Consider the following 18,407-nt stretch of genomic DNA (forward strand, 5'->3'; position numbering starts at 1 on the left):
ATCGATGTCCAGACACTTCCTGCCCTGAAAAAAATCCTGAAAAAGCCTGGTCCCGGAGAACCTCCAGCGGTGCCCAGCTGCCTCCTCCCAGGAGAGACGGCAAGGCAAGCTCACTCAGCCACCATCTTGCCGGAAGTCTCAACCAGTATTGTTACTTCTTGATTTCTGTTTTAGACACGGTCCTTGTCTTCCCCCTGTGAAAAATGAGGATTTAGCTCTCTTTCCTCCTTTGGCCCACACTTCAGACGTGCACTCTTCCCTCCAACCTCTTTAGTATCATTGTCATAATTTATGTTTAGATCAATATTCTGCATTTATTATCAGTTCCATTAGGAAGATGCATATTAAATTTACAATGTAATAGAGCTAGCATTACCAGAATGGCTAGCATACAAAAAGACCAATAATGGCAAATGCTGGTAAAGACGTGGGGCAATGGGAACTCTCGTACATGGCTGGTGAGAATTAAAATGGTTCAGCTGCTGTGGAAAAATGCCTGGCCGTAAAGCCAAACCGATGCATACCCCAAGATCCAGCAATCCTGCTTCTTCATCTCCCCAAAGAAAAAATGGGCACTGTGCCCCAAAGACTCACACAGGGTGTTCACGGCAGCGTTATTCATTACAGCCCTGGACTGGACACGACCCGCGTTTCCACCAGCATGAGAAGAGCTAAGCAAACGCTAATGTGCATCCACTCCATGGGATTCGCACCGCCTGCTGATTCACGCCCAAGGAGGAATCTCACGGACGTGTCGTAAGGGAAGCAGGCTGGGCACGCAAGGCTTCCTACTGTGTGATTCCACTTATGTGACGTTTAAGAGGCGGCAAAACTAACGTATGGCCGTGGAAGCCTGAATAGTGGTGATTTTGTTGTTGTTGTTAAGCCAGTAAAAAGAAATTTATTTGACAAATGAGGGAAGGAATGGAGCTTGCTGAGAAATGGGAGAGAAAGATGGAAATACACACCAAGATTTGGTTGGGGCTCCTCTAGGCAGAGAGAGAGCTAGTGGAGATCTTTTGCAAAGGGCATCAAACTGGGGTGGGGGGGGGGAAGGACACAGAAAGGGAGTCTTCGGGGTGCTGGAGACATTCTGTGCCTTGTTCTGAGTGGTGGCTACCTGGGAGTATTCTTTACAAGAGCAAAAACCCACCAAGCTGTGTACTCATGATTTTATGTTTTACTCTAGGTGAGTTTTATCTCAGAACAATGGGGGGGGGGGAATATAGAGATAAATTCCAGAAAAAAAAAAAGTGTGTTTACATAATTACACTTATGTGAATGTTATTCCCATTTACAAGGATTGGAAAAATCTGGAGAGGGGCATACTCGGGAGCATGTATTCATTATCTAATCCTGTGTAACAAGAGACCCCTAAGCTGAATGACTTAAGACCGCAGTAATCGTTGATCTTTCATGGTTTTTCTGGGTTGGGAATGTTGGAGTAGATTGGCTGCTGGGCAGTTCTGGCTCATGAGGTTGCAGACAGACGTTGGCTAAGGCTGTAATTGTCTGAGGACTTCGCCACAGCTGGAGGATCTACTTTCAAGGTGGTTCGTGCACATGGCTCACCAGTGACTGAGGACCTCTCTACAGGGGCTGCTTGAGTGTCCTCACAAGATGGCGGCTGGCTTCCCGCAGCAGGAGAGAGCCAAGTGACCAAGGGGGAAGCTGTAACTCCCTTCATGAGTTAGACTTGGTGGTCAGTCCTGTCACCATTCCAGTATCCTAGTGGTCATCCAGATCAGCCCTGACTCACAAGAGTGAATACCAGGAAGCAGGGGTCATTGGGGCCTTCCCAGGAGCCAGCTTTGCACATGCTGCATTTGAAATGTCTTAGAAATCCACAAGTTGAGGTTAGCAGTTAAATACACACATTTAAGTTCAGGAGAGAGGTCAGGGCTGCCAGTAGAAATTTGGATGTTATTAAACATGGGTTCAATGTGTTACAAATGTTTTCTCCCAAGCTGTTACTTAGTTATTAATTGTATTTATGGTGGTTTTGGTCATTGTATTAGATTCCTATGGCAGCTGTAACAAAGTAACCCAAATTGGGTGGCTTAAGTCAACAGAAGTTTATTATCTCATGGTTCTGGAGGCTTGAAGCATGGAATTAAGGTGGTGGCCGGCCTGGTCCCTCCGAAGGCCCTGGAGGAGGTGCCTTTCCTACCCCTTCTTGCTTCTGGTGGCTGCTGGCCAGCTATGGTGTAGGAAGCCACGGCTCTAAGCCACGTGCATCTTAAAATCAGTAAATTAGTAAAAGTAACTTACTGATTACTTTTTTTTTTCTCTCCCCTTCCCCGCCCCACGCCCAGTTGTCTGCTTTCTGTGTCCATTCGCTGCGTGTTCTTCTGTGTCTGCCTGTATTTCTTGTCAGTGGCACTGGGAATCTGTGTTTCTTTTTGTTGCGTCATCTTGCTGTGTCAGCTCTCTGTGTGCGTGGCGCCATTCTTGGGCAGGCTGCACTTTCTTTCGCGCTGGGCGGCTCTCCTTACGGGGCGCACTCCTTGCGCGTGGGGCTCCCCCACGCGGGGGACACCCCTGTGTGGCACGGCACTCCTTGTGCGCATCAGCACTGCGCATGGGCCAGCTCCACACGGGTCAAGGAGGCCCGGGCTTTGAACCGCGGACCTCCATGTGGTAGATGGACGCCCTATCCGTTGGGCCAAGTCCGCTTCCCCTGATTACTTTTCATGTCCAGTTTCCCCATTAAAATCTCTGTCGGCATAAGGGTACGGGTCTCCGTCTGTTCCGTTGCCCAGTGTGTCTGCAGCACGCAGGACAGCGCCCGGCGCCTAGGACGCACTTGACACTTTTAAAGCCCCATCTTGAGCACCCCTTGCTGCGGGGCCGCTTCCCCGCAAGGCAGACCGTCGGGGTCTCTGCAGCGACTCTCACTGCAGCCCCCACCTCCGTCTCAGCCCCCAGAACACCCGAGCTCGCCACCCTCCCCCGTCCCTGCTTCCACGTCCTCGAGTCCCGCCTTGAAGCCGTTGGGGAAGCTCCTGGCGTTTCTGGGAGGCCTTGACCTGCCAAGCCGCACACGGCCACGCGGGGGCGGCGTCGAGCCACGTCCCCTGCCCAGACGCCGCCGCAGTCCTGGGGGGGGGCGCTACCGCCAGTCTCCAGGCCCTTCGGGTCGCCCTGCTTTGCCCCCGGGGTTCCCCCGGCCTGGAAGGACGACGCGCTCGCTCTCTCCGCTGTGATGGCACAAGGAGCCTGCCCGCCGCCCAAGCTAGCTGGGAGGTGTCCCCCCCCCACCGCAGCCGCCGCAAACGCGCCCGGAGCACCCCCTAGCAGGCCTGACCCCTTCCTGGGTCTGCAGGGTCGCGTTTGGCGAGTGGATAAATGACCACCAGAATTTACAAACCCACCAATTTATTTAATCGTCCAACAAACAGCCTTGCAAGAGAGCGACAGTCGTCCACGTTCTACACAGAGGCGCGGAGAGAAGTCCCGGCTCTAATGAACTCGCGGGGATTTGAACCCGGCTTCCCGCCTTGGAGGGAGCCCAGATTCCTCACGCGCGCTCATTGGGCAGGATATTTTGCTCGCATTCCATTGGTCAGAATCCAATCATGTGGGCGCACCTAGCTGCAAGGGCGGCTGGGAAATGTAGTCCAGCTAGGTGTCCAAGAAGCCGGGACCATTTCTTTAGAACGTTTGGACAGCATCGGCCACATTTGCCCCGTGAGGCCTCAAGATCCGACCCCCATTCCTTCAATTACCTGATCTCCCACCATCTCCCCATCCGCAATCAGCTCCAGCCACTCTGTTCTCCTTGCATTTTTTTTTAAAGATTCATTACTTTCTCCCCCCTACCCCCTTCCCGTCTGTGCTGTGTCCATTCACTGTTCTTCTGTGTCTGCTTGTCTTCTCTTTAGGTGGCACTGGGAACCAATCCTGCGACCATCCAGAGTGGGAGAGAGATGTTCAATCTATTGTGCCACCTCGGCTCCTTGGTCTGCTGCGTTTCTTATTGTCTCTCCTCTGTCTCTTTTTCTTGCATCATCTTGCTGTACCAGCTTGCCACTTGGGTCAGCTCTCCTGTGGGCAGCACTCCTTCACCAGGAGGGCCCGGGAAGTGGACTCTGGACCTCCCATGCGGTGACAGGAGCCCAGCTGCTTGAGCCACATCCGCTCCCCTCTTGTGGTTCTTTGAATATGCCAAAATGATTCCTGCTTCAGGGCCTTTGCATGGGCTGTTGCCTCTGCTGGAAACACTCCCTCCAAGTGTCCATACTGCTCTTTCCTCACATCCTTTGCCTCTGGAAGTTTTTTTGTGGGAGAGAGGGACATTATTTTATTTCTGCAGCAATTGGAGGTAGCTGCTGGCATTTACTGGGCAAGGGTTGGTGAGCATAAGGAAAGTCCAAATGTCCGAGTGGACATTCCATCAAAAACCTGTTTATAATTATCTGACTTGCGGTCTATTCTCTCTTACGTGTAAGTGCAAATGCAAATGTAATTTCTGACCTGCTTTTCTGACCTGAAATGTAATTTTCTGACCTGAACTTCTCCAAGGTGTCGCTATTATGCATACCAAGGAAAGATGGTACTTTTTTTTACTGTTAACTTTTTCAAGACTTAGCCACAATTTTGGATGAAATGGATCACCCACAGCAAAGCTTTGGAGCCATGGCCCAGCACACCAGTATCAGATGGGACTGTAGTTCTCAAATATAGTGATTCTCCATTTCAGAGTCAGATCTGGTGGCTGTTTGGTGTCTCTAGTTGTATGTAAGTTGAGGAAGGTATCATATGTCAGAATAGTAGGTGGAATTACACATTAGTTGTGATTTCTAAAAAGTAGGATTACGAAAGAATTGAAAGCAGAGACTCACACTGCTGTTCATAATGGCATGATTCACAATAGGCAAAGGCAACCCAAGTGCCCATCAACAGATGAATGGATAAGCAGATGTGGTGTGCACATACAAGGGAATATTTATTAATCAGCCATGTAAAGGTATGAAGTTCTGATACGTACTACAGCACGGACGAACCCTGAAGACATCAGGCGGAGTGAAATCAGGCAGACACAAAGGACGACTATTGTATGGTTTCAGTGATATGAAATAATTAGAATAAGCAAATTCATGGTCAGGATACAGGCCACCAGGGGCTGGGGGGTGTAGGGAATGGGGAGTTAATGCTTAGTCCATGCAGCGTTTCTGTTTGGAGTGATGGGGAAGTTTTGGTAATGAATGGTAGTGATTTTAGCACAACTGTGTGAAAGGAATAAACACCACTGAATTATATATTTGAATGTGATTCAACGTGGAAATTTTAGGTCATACATATATTACTAGAACATAAAAAACAAACAAACAAACTCACAACAACTACATAGGATTGTATGCAACAAACAGGAGACCCTAACGTAAACCATGGACTATACAGTTAGTAGTGCGATTATAATATTCTTTCATCAATTGTAAGATGAGTACCACACCAAACACTGTGTTAATAATGGGTGGTGGTGGTGGTGAATATGTGAACTCTGTATTTTCTACATGATTTTTCTGTAAACCTACAATTTCTCTATTTAAAAAAAAATATTTTTAAAAAATAGGCTTAGCCATCAGGGAAATGGAAATCAAAACCACAGTGAAATACCACTTCATACCCAATAGATTGGCTATAATTTTAAAAGGACAGACAGTAACAAGCATTGGTGAGGATGTGGAGAAATTGACAGACACCCTTATAGTATTGCTGGTGGGAATGAAAAAGAGTGAAGCGTTTTGAAAAACATGTTGTTCCTCAAATGATTAAGCATAGAGTTGCTATATAATCCAGCAATTCCACTCTAATGTGTAGACATACCCAAGAGAAACAAAAGCATATGTTCACACAAAATCTTGTGCATGAACAGCAGCATTATTTAAAAGAGCCCAAAGGTGAAACTAACCCACTTGCCTGCCATCTGATGAGTGGATAAACAAAATGTGGTTTGTCTATGCAATGGAATATTGTCCAGCCATGAAAAGGAGTACGGATACACACAACAGCGTGGGTGAACACTGAAGACATCAGGCTAAGTGAAAGAAGCCAGTCACTAAAAGACCACACACTGTGTGTGTCCAGAACAGGCACATCCATAGAGGCCGAAAGTTGATTAGTGGTTGCCAGGGGCTTGGCGCTGGGGGTAGGGGGAAGGGGATTGGAAATTGACAGCCAGTGGGGGCAGGGTTTCTTTCTGGGATGATAAAAATGTTCTAAAATGGACCCTGGTGATTGCCCAAATAGATGGCTATCTAACTCTGTGAATACACTAAACACCAGTGAATTGCACACCTTAAGTGGGTGAATTGTGTGGTATGTGAGTTATACCTCATAAAGCTATTTTTAAAAATTAAGGGACATTAGATCAGTTACAGGTGAGAACATTGGTCTGCAATTAAGTTCCAGTAACATCTACCACTGTCTGGATGCTTATACATGCCAAGCACTGTGCTTCTGGCATCCTCACTCTTCAGAAGAAACATAAATAATTATATCCATTTTACAGATAGGTCAACTGTGATGTAATTTGTCTCCAAAACGCTGTGACTCATCATCAGTCTTTTTCACTGTTCCAATACTTTCACATCCATAAGAATAAGCATAGCTTCAACATATTTAGGGCTTTTTACTTGAATTAACCCTGTTTGTGTTTTTTAAAATCACAGTGACAGGGACATGGATGTGGCTCAAGTATGATTGGGCTCCTGTCTACCATATGGGAGGTCCAGGGTTCAGTTCCCCGGGCCTCCTGGTGAAGGCGAGCTGGCCCAAGCAGCGCAGTGGCCTGCGCAGGAGTGCTGGCCCATGCAGCAGAGTTGGCGCGTGCGGCATGAGTGGAGAGCCGGTGCAGCACGGTTATGCAACACAGAGGAGCAACAATAAGAGACACAGCAGACCAGGGAGCTGAGGCGGTACAAGACATTGAGTACCTCTGGGTGGGGGAATAAATAAATCTTTAAAGAAGAAAATGACAATGCAAAGAAGTCCATACTTTCCTCGTTTCCAATTTACAGATGAGAAAACCCAGGCACAGGAAGGTTGGGTGAGTTACCTCAAAGATACCTACCACCCCCAACGCCCATGTTAGCCACTTCCATTGACTGGCCACATCCTTGGGTAAAATATTCCACAGCCTTCAAGTCCAGGATAGGGAGGGGCACTTGCTAAACACAGAAGGATCTTTGTGTTATACTACTGAGTGGACAAAACAAGTTACAAAAGAGCATAGGTCACATATTTCTATGCTTATTTTTAAAAATACGTGCATACCTACTCAATCAAGACCTAATTATCTTGGGAGAGAAAGGCTCTCTCTTTTTCTACCTGTTAGAATCTTCTGATTTTTTTATTTAAGATTTTTTTGGGGTCCAGAGTTGTAGTTTAATTTATTTAAAACCAACTAGCCGCACACCTCCAAAATCTGAAAACTTGTAACAGAAATGCTTTAATCACCCATGTGCAAAAAGCAGCTTCAGCAAAGGAGATTAATAAGGAGTAAATCTTTAGCCGCAGGGACGGAGAGACGCTGGGGTGTGGAAAAGCCACGCAGCGCCCTGCGGGATGATTGGGGTCTGGTTTTACCTGCCTCCTGCCCTACCCTACTGGGCCCGGAACCCTTCTGTCCGACGCCCCGGGAGCCACCCGGCGAGGTAAACGTTACCCGGGTACCCGACTTCCGACTCGGCCCGTCCCAGGCGGACCGGAAGTCCGTCACCTTTCCCTCTCCGCCCTTTTCCAGAAGTGACGCACGGCGGGGTTGCCGGAAGAAGTGGCGAAGTTACTTTTGAGGGGACCTAAGCTGTGGCAGCGTGCAGGGGGTGCAGAGGAGGAAGAAAAGCAGAAGAAGAGAAGGAGGCAAGTGCACCCGACAGCCGAGGGGCGCGGGAGGAGCCCCGGGCCGGCGCTGCCCCGCGCGGCCCCGCGCGGCCCCGCGCGGCCCCGCTCAGCCCTCTCCTTCCACTCCCTCCTCTCGGCAGCTCGCGCCGCCCCCGGCTGTTTCCAGGGCAACGAGAGCAGGGGACCCCCGCCAGAGGCCGCCCACGAGACCCCCGCGCGCAGCCATGAGCCCCGCCCCCCACTGGAGCTCGGAGAGGGGCGGGACCTGGAGCGAGGTGAGGGGGCGGAGCCTGGCGAGGAGGTGGGGCCGGGCGCGGTGGGCGGGGTCTGGGGCGGGGCTTGAGAGGAGGGTTACGGCTCGGGTGGGCTGGCCGCCTGGTGACGGGGAGGCGCGTGATGGGCGGAGATGGGGTGGAGCATGACGGGAAGAGGCGGGGCCGGAATGAGATTGGGGGGGTAGGCGGGGCCTGAGGGGAGTAGGTGGGATGAAAGGGAAAAGAGAAAGTGATTGATGGGAGAAAGGGGTGGGAGCTGGGAGAGCAGGTGGGCGGGCCTGGGAGGGGGGCTGGAGGCGGGCCTGGGGCAGGGGAAGGGGCGTGGCTTGTTAGATGAAGAGGGGAGGGTTGTAGGCTGGCAGGGGTCGGGCCTGGGGTGAAGTTTATGTGGAGTTGGAAGAAGGGGCGGGGTCCCCCATCTGAACCTGAAACTGGCACCACCCGACCGCCCGTGGCCCCGCAAGGCTCTTAACCCCCTCTGCTCTGTAGGCTGCTCCGTGACCCCACCATGTCCACCCCCAGCACCAGTTCCCTGGACAATCCCCTGCCTGGTGAGTGATCGCCTTCCCTTCCCAGCTCCCTTCACACATGGCCAAGAGGTGCTCAGTCCCTCCTTCTGTTTCCTCCCTCTCCCAGGAAATGCCCCTCCTCAGCCTGGTGCCCCTTCTTCTTCCCCAGCCATAAAGGAGGAGGGTCCAGAGCCGTGGCCCGGGGGTCCGGACCCTGATGTCCCAGGCACCGATGGGGCCGGCTCAGCCTGCAGTGTGGGTGAGACAGGGCCCAGGAGTCAGGAAGTTTGGGGGGGAGTCCAGGAGGGATATAGGGAGAAAGCTCAGAAACGGGAAGGGATTGCTGGGAGGCCCCTCTTTCCTGTAAGTCTTTTACCTTTTACTCCTTGATGTCTCTTACCTTGACTCATTGTCTGGGGCTCCTTCAGGTCTCTTTCTCTCTGAGTCCCAGCTTCCTGGGTGTGCGCGGCTCTTCTTGAGTGTCCCTGGGTTCTTTGCCTCAGGCTCCCTTGGGGGCCTGTTTCCCCGGGTGCGGCCTCTCTCTGCGGCTCCCACTCACGGTCTCTGTCCAACCCCCTCAGTCGTCCCAGACCCAGTGGAGGAGCCAGAGCGCAAGCGGAAGAAGGGCCCGGCTCCGAAGATGCTGGGCCACGAGCTGTGCCGCGTGTGTGGGGACAAGGCCTCCGGCTTCCACTACAACGTGCTCAGTTGCGAAGGCTGCAAGGGCTTCTTCCGGCGCAGTGTGGTCCGCGGTGGGGCCGGGCGCTACACCTGCCGGGGCGGCGGCACCTGCCAGATGGACGCCTTCATGCGGCGCAAGTGCCAGCAGTGCCGGCTGCGCAAATGCCAGGAAGTGGGGATGAGGGAGCAGTGTGAGTGCTGGGGTGAGGGGCAGAGCCAGCCTGGACCCCACGCGGCCTGGGGCCTCCGCTGAGGGCTGCGTCCCCCCACAGGCGTCCTTTCTGAAGAACAGATCTGGAAGAAGAAGATTCGGAAGCAGCAGCAGCAGCAGCAGCAGCAGCAGCAGCAGCAGCAGTCACCTGTGGGGCCGGGGGGCAGCAGCAGCTCAGTGCCTGGACCCGGGGCCTCTCCTGGAGGGTCGGAGGGGGGCAGCCAGGGTTCCAGGGAAGGCGAGGAGGTCCAGCTGACAGCAGCGCAGGAACTGATGATCCAGCAGCTGGTGGCAGCCCAGTTGCAGTGCAACAAGCGCTCCTTCTCGGATCAGCCCAAAGTCACGGTACTGCACCTTCCGCAGCCTCGAGGAGCTAGTGGGGGCGAGGCCACCCGGGCCCTGGGGAGGAAGGCTCTGCCTCAAGGTGCCTTGAGCTCAGGGGAGGAGTCCCAGGAGCGACCCTGTCCCCTGTGTCTCCCCACAGCCCTGGCCCCTGGGCGCAGACCCCCAGTCGCGCGATGCCCGCCAGCAGCGCTTCGCCCACTTCACAGAGCTGGCCATCATCTCAGTGCAGGAGATCGTGGACTTCGCCAAGCAGGTGCCCGGCTTCATGCAGCTGGGCCGTGAGGACCAGATCGCCCTGCTGAAGGCGTCCACCATCGAGGTAGCGGCCAGGTGCCCGGCCTGCGTGGGGCTCCCCTCTGCCTCTGCGGAGCCCCTAGATCAGCCCCAGGGCAGGTGCTGGGAAACGTGGTGCACAGGAGCCCCCCCTGCTTGCCTCTCAGCGGACTTTGACGTCAAATACCGAAATGAGAATCAGAGGCTTGGTGGCACTGAGGAGAGAGAAGGGGCTGCGGAGAGGGAGGGAAGTTGAAGGTTGGGGCTGGGGGGCGCACTTAGAGAGTGTGCCGAGGAGGCGTTCCAGAAGGGTTGGTGTCAGAACCATAGCAGCGGCAACAAGTAAATGCTGAGCGCTTGCTGTCTACCAGGCTGCGTTCTCGGTGCTGGGGATAGAGCGGCGAGCACACACAAAGCCCTGTCTGCCTCGTCACAGTTTGGGGAAAGCGAATTCAGGGTGGTGGGTGCAAGGGACATGACACCTGCAGGAGGGACAAGCATGGAGTGTGTGCCAGGTGCTGGGCAAGTGGGGCCAGGGGCTGGGAGGGGCAGGCACGGGGTCCCCGCAGGCTGGGCCACCCTGTCTCCTTACCACCCTCAGATCATGCTGCTGGAGACAGCGCGACGCTACAACCACGAGACCGAGTGCATCACCTTCCTGAAGGACTTCACCTACAGCAAGGATGACTTCCATCGCGCAGGTGGGCCGGCGGTGCGGGCCACCACAGCCACTTCCGAGCCCCCTCTGTAGCTCCTAAGGCGGGCGAATGAACCGCCCTGGCTGTGAGGCCTCAGCGAACTCAGAGCTCCACTGAGCGCCAGCTGTGTGCATGGTGGACACAGCGGCATGTGAGACAGGGTCTCTTCTCACCTGGGGTGTCTTGGTGGGAATCAGGTATCCCCCCACCCCTGCTGCACCCTGATCTTACCCAGGGAGGGCAGGCGGGGTCTCAGTCTGTTGTGAAGTACACGACTACCCAGCAGAGGGGGCAGCCCTGGTCTTTGCCCTCTAAGGACATTTCCCAGGGCTGTGTGACGTGGGCAGGCATGCTTCCTGGAGGAGGTGCGCTTGAGTTGAGGCCTGAGGGGGTGAGAGGCATCACTGAGGAAGGGGGCGGGGCGGGGTGTGCTGGCATGCACGAAGGCCTTGCCCGCTCTGGGCTTTTCAGTGAGCCCACCCTCTCTGGTATCTCTCCTGGGGAACGCCTCTGTGTTCCCAAACATCTGCTCCTAGCCCCGTCTCCATTTTTCCTTTACCCTCCCACCTCCAAGACAGTCCCATGAACGCCGTGAGGGGAGTCCTGAGGGTTTCCAAAAGGGTTTGTGGCAGGGGATGAGCATGTGCAAAGGCCCTGAGGTGGCGGAAGAACCGGACAAGTTTGAGCAACTGTAGGGAGGCCAAGGCAGCTGGGGTGCAGGGAGATGGGGCTGGAGAGGAGGGCAGGAATCCAGCTGCTCGGCCCCACCTCCCTGCCGCCTCCCCACCTTCCCTCAGCCATCTCTCTAGAACCTCGCAGCCCCTCTTGGCGCTCCCTGCCTCCACCCGGGCCTGGTCTGTTCTACGGCAGCCAGAAGGCCCAAATCTGTCGGGGACCCGCCCCCACTCTGCCCTAGCTCCTGGCGGCTTGCTAGACCGCTTGCTGTTCCTGGGCTTCACTCTGTGTTGTCAGGTGGCCACCTTCCCCCGTCCGCTCTCTAGCCAGGCTACTTTGGGTAGGGCCTACCCTGCCCCAGTTTGGTCTCATCTCAGCTAATCACATCTCCAAAGACTCTACCGCCAAACAAGGTCTCATTTGCAGGAAGGGCATGTCTTTGCAGGAGATGCAATTCAACCCACAGCAAAGGGGAATGAACGTGCTGGGAGAGTGGTGATCCCTGTTGTTCTTCTCCTGCCTTGATGTGGGCGGTGTCAGAGACGGGGTGCGCCGTCCAGTTTCAAGCCCCCTGCACCCGCAGGCCTGCAGGTGGAGTTCATCAACCCCATCTTCGAGTTCTCGCGGGCCATGCGGCGGCTGGGCCTGGACGACGCCGAGTACGCCCTCCTCATCGCCATCAACATCTTCTCAGCTGACCGGCCCAACGTGCAGGAGCCGAGCCGCGTGGAGGCGCTGCAGCAGCCCTACGTGGAGGCGCTGCTCTCCTACACGCGCATCAAGAGGCCACAGGTAGGGCCCTGCCAGGACCCCAGGCCGCCCTGAGGCCCAGTGGGGGGCAAGGAGGCCAGGCCCACGTGGAGCCATCCCGGGGCTGGGGGCCTGCGTCCCCGTAGGATCCCAGGCTCTGGCCGCCCCAGAGCGGCACTTGATCTCAGGCTGCTGTCCCTGCTCTGATGAGGCAGGCCCACTGGCTGCCGGGGGACTGGCCCTGGCTTCGCAGGGCAGCGCCCCCTCCCATGTCCACCCGCAGGACCAGCTGCGCTTCCCCCGCATGCTGATGAAGCTCGTGAGCCTGCGCACGCTGAGCTCCGTGCACTCGGAGCAGGTCTTTGCCCTGCGGCTCCAGGACAAGAAGCTGCCACCTCTGCTCTCTGAGATCTGGGACGTCCACGAGTGAGGGGCCTGGCTGCCGCCCCTTCCTCTTCCCGAGGCGGACACCGATCGGGGCCCCACTCTGACGTGGCACACAGGCCCGCCCGCACTCAGCCCTCGGCATGGGCCCAGCTGGTGCCCAGGCAGGCTTGGGGGCCCTCCCTGCCTGCCCACCATGTCTTCCTGGGAGGGGTGGGTGGGCGGGTCACGGCCCCAGCCTCCGACCTCTCCCAGAGGCCCTCCCCACCCAGCTCACACCTCAAGCGCCAGCAGTGCACCTTGAACAGAGGGAGGGGAGTCTGGGCTCTCCCCCAAGCCTGAGAGACTGTAGGCCCCTCTGTCTCTGCTCCTTTTATTTAATAAAAACTTAAAAAGACAAAAACAAAAATAAAATATGAATACAAACTTGCCCTGAGTTGGAGTGTGCTCAGTGGAGAGGGGATGCCGGCGGGGTCCTTCCCCAGCACGGCCAGGCCCTGCCTCGCAAGGTGGCCCCAGGTAGCATGGGGGGATCAGGGGCGACTCTAGAGCCAGGCTGCCCAGAGGGCCCTGTGCACTGAGACCGTCGTGGCAGCCCAGGAAAGGTGCCTGATGGCCTTGGAGTCACTGTCCTGTACCAGGTGAATCTCACTCTGGGAGGACACAGGAGTTTAGGGGACAGGCTGTTGTCCAGCCATGCATTTGCTGAGGCCTCCCGTGGGCCAAGCACTGCTGGGTTCTGAGGTCGCAGGCGTTTTTCATCGAGCAGGTTATGTATTGTTTACCGTGGCCAAACAGCTCTAGGTGCTGGAAACTGGACAACATGAAGTCCCTCGGAGGTCGCCACCAGTCAGTGCTGGGAGTGGGGGGCGGAGACAGCCGGTGACAGTGTGGAAGCCTCGGGGAGGCATAAGGGTGGTGCTGTCCCAGCTGGGGGCAAACACCAGATTGGGCGGGTGAGGGCCCAAGGTGAGGGGACAGCACGTGCCAAGTATGTAAAGTGAGAGACCCTAGCGGGTCCAGGGCAAGGACAAGCCACTGCTGCTCACAATTCCTCCTTCCCCTGGGCCAGGCCCTGCGGGGACACCCAGGTTGAGTTGCGTGGACCTGTGGGCTGAGGGCGAAGGGGGCGTGGCTTGCAGAGGGGCTGCGGACGAGAGTGGTCACACGCCATCGCCCTGGGTCAGGCAGTGTGCTGGGCGCCCCACGTCTGCGCTGTCTAGTTTACAGATGAGGAAACCGAGTCATGAGAAAGAAGGGCCTAGCCGGGGCCGAGCTCGAGTCTGCCAGGCTCTGCAGGGCGGGCGGCGCGAACTCCCACTCCCGACGCGGCCGCGGCCGGAACGGCGAGTAGCGGGACAAACGCGAGCAGAGTCAGAGGCAGGGAGGCGGCGGCGAGCAGCAAGCGCGGGCCAAGGCGGCTGCGCGCGCAACCTACCCGACCGGGGGCGTGGCCTAGTACCGTCCACGTGGGGGGCGTGGCCTCGAGCCGCCGGGGCGGAAGGGAGCAGCGTTTAACCAGAACGCGGGAGCAGGGCGGGCCGAGGGGCGTGGCCTGTTCCCTAGTTGGAAGAACGGGGCGTGGCCCAAGGGACCGAACTGAAGGGAGGGGCGTGGCTTCACTCGAGCTGGGGTGGAAGGGGCGTGGCTCCCTTCTACGCTTGCGCGCGGCGGGGTCAAGGGTCGCGGCGGGGCGGTGTAGACTGTGGCGGGAAACGCTGTTTGAAGCGAAGAGTACAGGTAAAAGGAAAGTGGGGGAACTAGGCCTGGCAGGGGAGGGGGCCTGAGGGGCAGGGCACGTAGCCGTGAGAGAGGGTGGCGCGGGGTCGCGGGGAGCCAGCGGCGGGAGGGCGCCCCCTAGTCCGGGGGCGCGCGCGGAATAGGGACTGGCACCCGTGGTCTCCGGGGCGCGTGCCCCGGGACCTGGTGGGGGTCGTGCGCGGGGTCGCTGGCGCCAGGCCTTGGGGAGGAGTTGGGGGACTGACCGGCGCGCGTGGGGGCAGGGATGGTGTCATCCTGTATTCACTGAGTATTTACTGAGCGTCTGCTCGGGGCGGCAGCGTGCGCTAGACTGAGAAGGCGAAGGCGGATGCTGGGCGCGTAGTGGTGGGAATAATAAGGCAATGCTTTTGGGCTGAGCTACGTTACCTGAAGGGAAATAGAACAGGGGAATGCGATCAGGTGGAGTGGTCAGGTGTCGCCTTTCTGGGGAAGCGACATTTGAGAGGAGCGTCAGCCGTGGAAAGGTCGGTCTAGGGGAAGAGTGTTCTAGGCAGGGGAGCAGGTGCACGGCACCTCAGGTAGGAAGGAGCTTAGCATGTTTGCGAACAGGGGAGAAGTAGAGGTGAGGGCGGAGACGCCATTGAGAGCCAGAGCAGGTATGCCCTTGTGAACGTTGGTGAGGAGTTTGGCTTTTCTTCTTGGTTCCACGGGGAGCCACGGGAGGGTTTTGAACTTTGGAGTAACGTGGTCTGCTTTCTGTTTTGAAAAGCTCACTGGCTGCTCCATGGACATTAGATTGTGGCAGGAGTAAGAGTGGACAGAGGGAGACCAGTTAGGAGGCCAGAGGGGATTGTGGGTGGCTTGCCCCGGAGTGGAGATGGGGAGAATCCGTCAGGTTCGGGGTGTCTTTTGGGGTGGGGCTGGTAGGACTGGCTGATGACTGGACGTGGGGGTGAGGAAAAGAGGAGCCCAAGATGACTCTTGGGTTTGTGGCTTCAGCAGCAGGTATGACGGGGAAGGCTGAGGGAGACGCAAGTTTGGGGGTACCACTCTGGAGGCAGGGTTTAGAGGGGAGCACAGGAGGAATGCCAGAGCCTCAGTCTCTAAGCCCGCACTGTCTGTCCCAGGAACCTGCGGCCGCCTGTCTGTCCCCTGCTCTTCCTGTACGTCCATCTGGAAGCCAGGCCTCTCCCCTGGCCTACAGAGAGACTCCGTCCCTGCTCAGGCCCCATTTGAGTGAGACCCCAGCTTGAGCTTTCGAGGCTTTCTCAGTCTAAAACAGCCCCACCCTGGGCTGTACATGTCAGTGACAGAGTACAAGCCGTAGTGGGAGCCTGGAGACACCTGGTCAGCCTGGAGGAGTCAGGCTCTGGCTGCATCTCCAGGGTCTCTCCATGGCTGAGAGAAGGGGAATGGGACCCTGTGCTGGGTGATGCTGGGGACCCAGAGAGGGGTCAGACCCTGTCCTGGTCTGACTGGGGAGGGAGACACGGGCCCAGACAGCCTCAGGCCAGTGATAAGGGCAGGGACAGAGAGGCTAAGGAGAGGTACAAGGCCAAAGCATGAAAAGGAAAGTGTGTAGAAGTGGTTATCTTTTTTGAGGGGAGGGGGGACAAGAGTGAATTTATTTAATTGTGAATGGTTTAATAATCCTTCATTCAGTAGATATATGTGAGCCGGGATACAGCAACAAACAAGCAGACAATGTGTGTCCAGCTGGTGTTTCTTTTTTTTTTTAAAGATTTATTTTTTATTTATTTCTCTCCCCTACCCGCCCCCCCCCCCAGTTGTCTACTCTCTGTGTCCATTTGCTGTGTGGTCTTCTGTGTCTGCTTGTATTCTTGTCAGCGGCACCCGGAATCCATGTCTCATTTTGTTGCACCATCTTGCTGTGTCAGCTCTCCTCTTGCTATGTCAACTCTCCACGTGTGCGCGGTGCCATTCCTGGGCAGGCTGCAGTTTTTTCGCACTGGGCAGCTCTCCTTACGGGGCGCATTCCTTGCACATGGGGCTCCCCTATGCAGGGTCATCCCTGCGTGGCATGGCATTCCTTGCACACATCAGCACTGCGCATGGACCAGCTCCACACGGGTCAGGAGGCCCTGGGTTTGAACCCTGGACCTCCCATGTGGTAGATGGTCACCCTATCCGTTGGGCCAAATCCGCTTCCCCAGCCGGTGTTTCTTGACTGTCTTACTCACCCTGTATCTCCCTGGCACATGCCTCGTGTGGAGAGGGTGGCAGCCTGCAGTGGTGATTCCCAGTGGGCTCTGGAGCCAGCCTACCTGGCTCAAACCCTGGTGTGGTTTCCCTGTGCTGGCTATGTGACCTTGGGCACGCTACTTTACCTCTCTGGGCCTCAATTTCAACTGTTGTACCTACCTCAAAGGGGTTTGTTTAATTCACAGCCTTAGTGACATGTAATTCCCTTGCTGTACAGTTCACCCTCTTATAGTGTACAATCCAGTGGTTTTTAGTATATTCACCAATGTGCAGTCAACACCACAGGCTGCACAGGTCAATCTTAGGACATCTTCATCAACTCAGAAAGAAACTCAGTGCCCTTTAGCTGTCATCCCCCCACCCGTGCATCTCCTTCAGGCCTGAGCAACCACTCATCTCCTTCCTGTCTCTAGATTTCCGTGTTCTGAACGTTCTTATGAATGGAACTTTACATCATGTGGTCTTTTGTGTCTGGCTTCTTTCTGGGAGGAAAATGTTTCCAAGGTTCACCCGTGCTGTGGCATGTCTCAACACGTTCCTTTTCACAGCTGCACGGAGCATTCCGTGGCATGGAGAGAGACCGCTTTTTTTTTTTTAATTAATTAATTTATTTCTCTCCCCTCCCCCCCCACCCCAGTTGTCTGTTTTCTGTGTCTATTTGCTGTGTCTTCTTTGTCCACTTCTGTTGTTGTCAGCGCACCGGGAATCTGTGTCTCTTTTTGTTGAGTCATCTTGTTGTATCAGATCTCCATGTGTGCGGCGCCATTCCTGGGCAGGCTGCACTTTCTTTCGTGCTGGGCGGCTCTCCTTACGGGCGCACTCCTTACGCGCCCCACGTGGGGCCACCCCTGCGTGGCAGGGCACTCCTTGCGCGCATCAGCGCTGCTCCAGGGGTCAAGGAGGCCCGGGGTTTGAACCGCGGACCTCCCACGTGGTAGACGGACGCCCTAACCACTGGGCCAAGTACGCTGCCACCAAGACCACATTTTATTTATCCATCGTCTTTCCTCCGTCACGCCCTCCCAGTGCGAGGCTGAGCTGTGCGCTCTCAGGGTACAGAAGCCCTGCCTGCGCAGAGCTCGTCTTCCAGCAGGGGGAGCTAGACAACCAGCCCCAGATAAATCAGGCCAGCACCGTGGGGCCGCAGCAGGGCGGGGCGTGGGGGGGGGGCGCGCAGGATGTTTCGAAGGGGGGACTGACAGGGTGGGTCAAGCGTGTGGTCGGGGGGGAGAGAGAAGCTGGGGCAACTCCGTGGGAGCTGCCGTTTACCGAGGTAGGGGAGGTGTGGGGGGGTGGAGGTTTGGGGAGCTGGGCTTTGGCTTGGCTTAGGTGGAGGCACCCTAAGAGAGGGCCAGGGTGGGGTGTCGAGTGGGCGGTGGGGCCCACCAGCCCGGACCTCGGGTAGGGGTCCAGGCGGAGACCGAAGGCTCAGGTGAGAGCAAGGCTGACCCCTCAGCCTAGAAATGTGACTGACACCCTCAGGCGAGGTCGCCAAGGGAGTGAGCGGCCCAGAGAACATGCCAGAACCAGCGCCTGAGCTGTCCTGAGAGCTCGGAGTTGTCTCGCTGTCCCAGTCGCTGTTCAGTGTTTGCTGTTGGAGGAGCGTGGCCGGGAAGGGCAAAGCGCTCTCCAGGCTCTTCCTCTGCGCCAGGGCGACAGGAGGGGCGCGACGCCTCTCTCGGGGCTGCCCTGCCTCGCCTGTGTGCCAGGGGCGGCCCTGGGATAGGGGTTAAGCACCGAGCCTTGCCTCGGCCCGGGGCGGCACCTCCCAGCCCCAGCTCCCCAGGGCGCCAGCTGGCCCAGGAGCGTTCCCTTG

At 56.3% G+C, this 18,407-nt stretch overlaps 2 protein-coding genes across 5 annotated transcripts in view; both read left to right on the top strand.

The window, feature by feature from the left end:
* Nucleotides 1-7,718: 7,718 nt before the first annotated feature.
* Nucleotides 7,719-13,075, top strand: NR1H2 (nuclear receptor subfamily 1 group H member 2). Of its 3 annotated transcripts, none has more exons than XM_012523863.4 (10): nt 7,719-7,863; nt 7,986-8,120; nt 8,610-8,671; nt 8,757-8,888; nt 9,211-9,501; nt 9,583-9,866; nt 10,006-10,185; nt 10,741-10,840; nt 12,096-12,304; nt 12,546-13,075. In XM_012523863.4, the coding sequence occupies exons 3-10, from the start codon at nt 8,629-8,631 to the stop codon at nt 12,690-12,692; spliced, it is 1,386 nt and encodes a 461-aa protein (XP_012379317.2). In that variant the 5' UTR covers nt 7,719-7,863; nt 7,986-8,120; nt 8,610-8,628; the 3' UTR covers nt 12,693-13,075. The 3 variants fall into 3 exon arrangements, with proteins under 3 accessions (XP_012379317.2, XP_023443565.2, XP_023443566.2); XM_023587797.3 differs by having other exon boundaries at nt 12,516-12,836; XM_023587798.3 differs by having other exon boundaries at nt 7,735-7,863; nt 8,799-8,888; nt 12,516-12,836.
* A 1,228-nt stretch (nt 13,076-14,303) lies between these two features.
* The window catches only part of POLD1 (DNA polymerase delta 1, catalytic subunit), a 31,018-nt gene continuing 26,914 nt past the window's right edge, over nt 14,304-18,407 (top strand). Inside the window, exon 1 of one of the 2 annotated variants that reach the window (XM_058280681.2) lies at nt 14,304-14,386. The gene's annotated coding sequence lies outside the window, so the exon portion shown is untranslated. The remainder of the gene's footprint in view (nt 14,387-18,407) is intronic. The other variant, XM_058280682.2, reaches the window with a different exon arrangement.

This window comes from Dasypus novemcinctus, chromosome 18, assembly GCF_030445035.2.
Source record: "Dasypus novemcinctus isolate mDasNov1 chromosome 18, mDasNov1.1.hap2, whole genome shotgun sequence".
Lineage (NCBI taxonomy): Eukaryota > Metazoa > Chordata > Mammalia > Cingulata > Dasypodidae > Dasypus > Dasypus novemcinctus.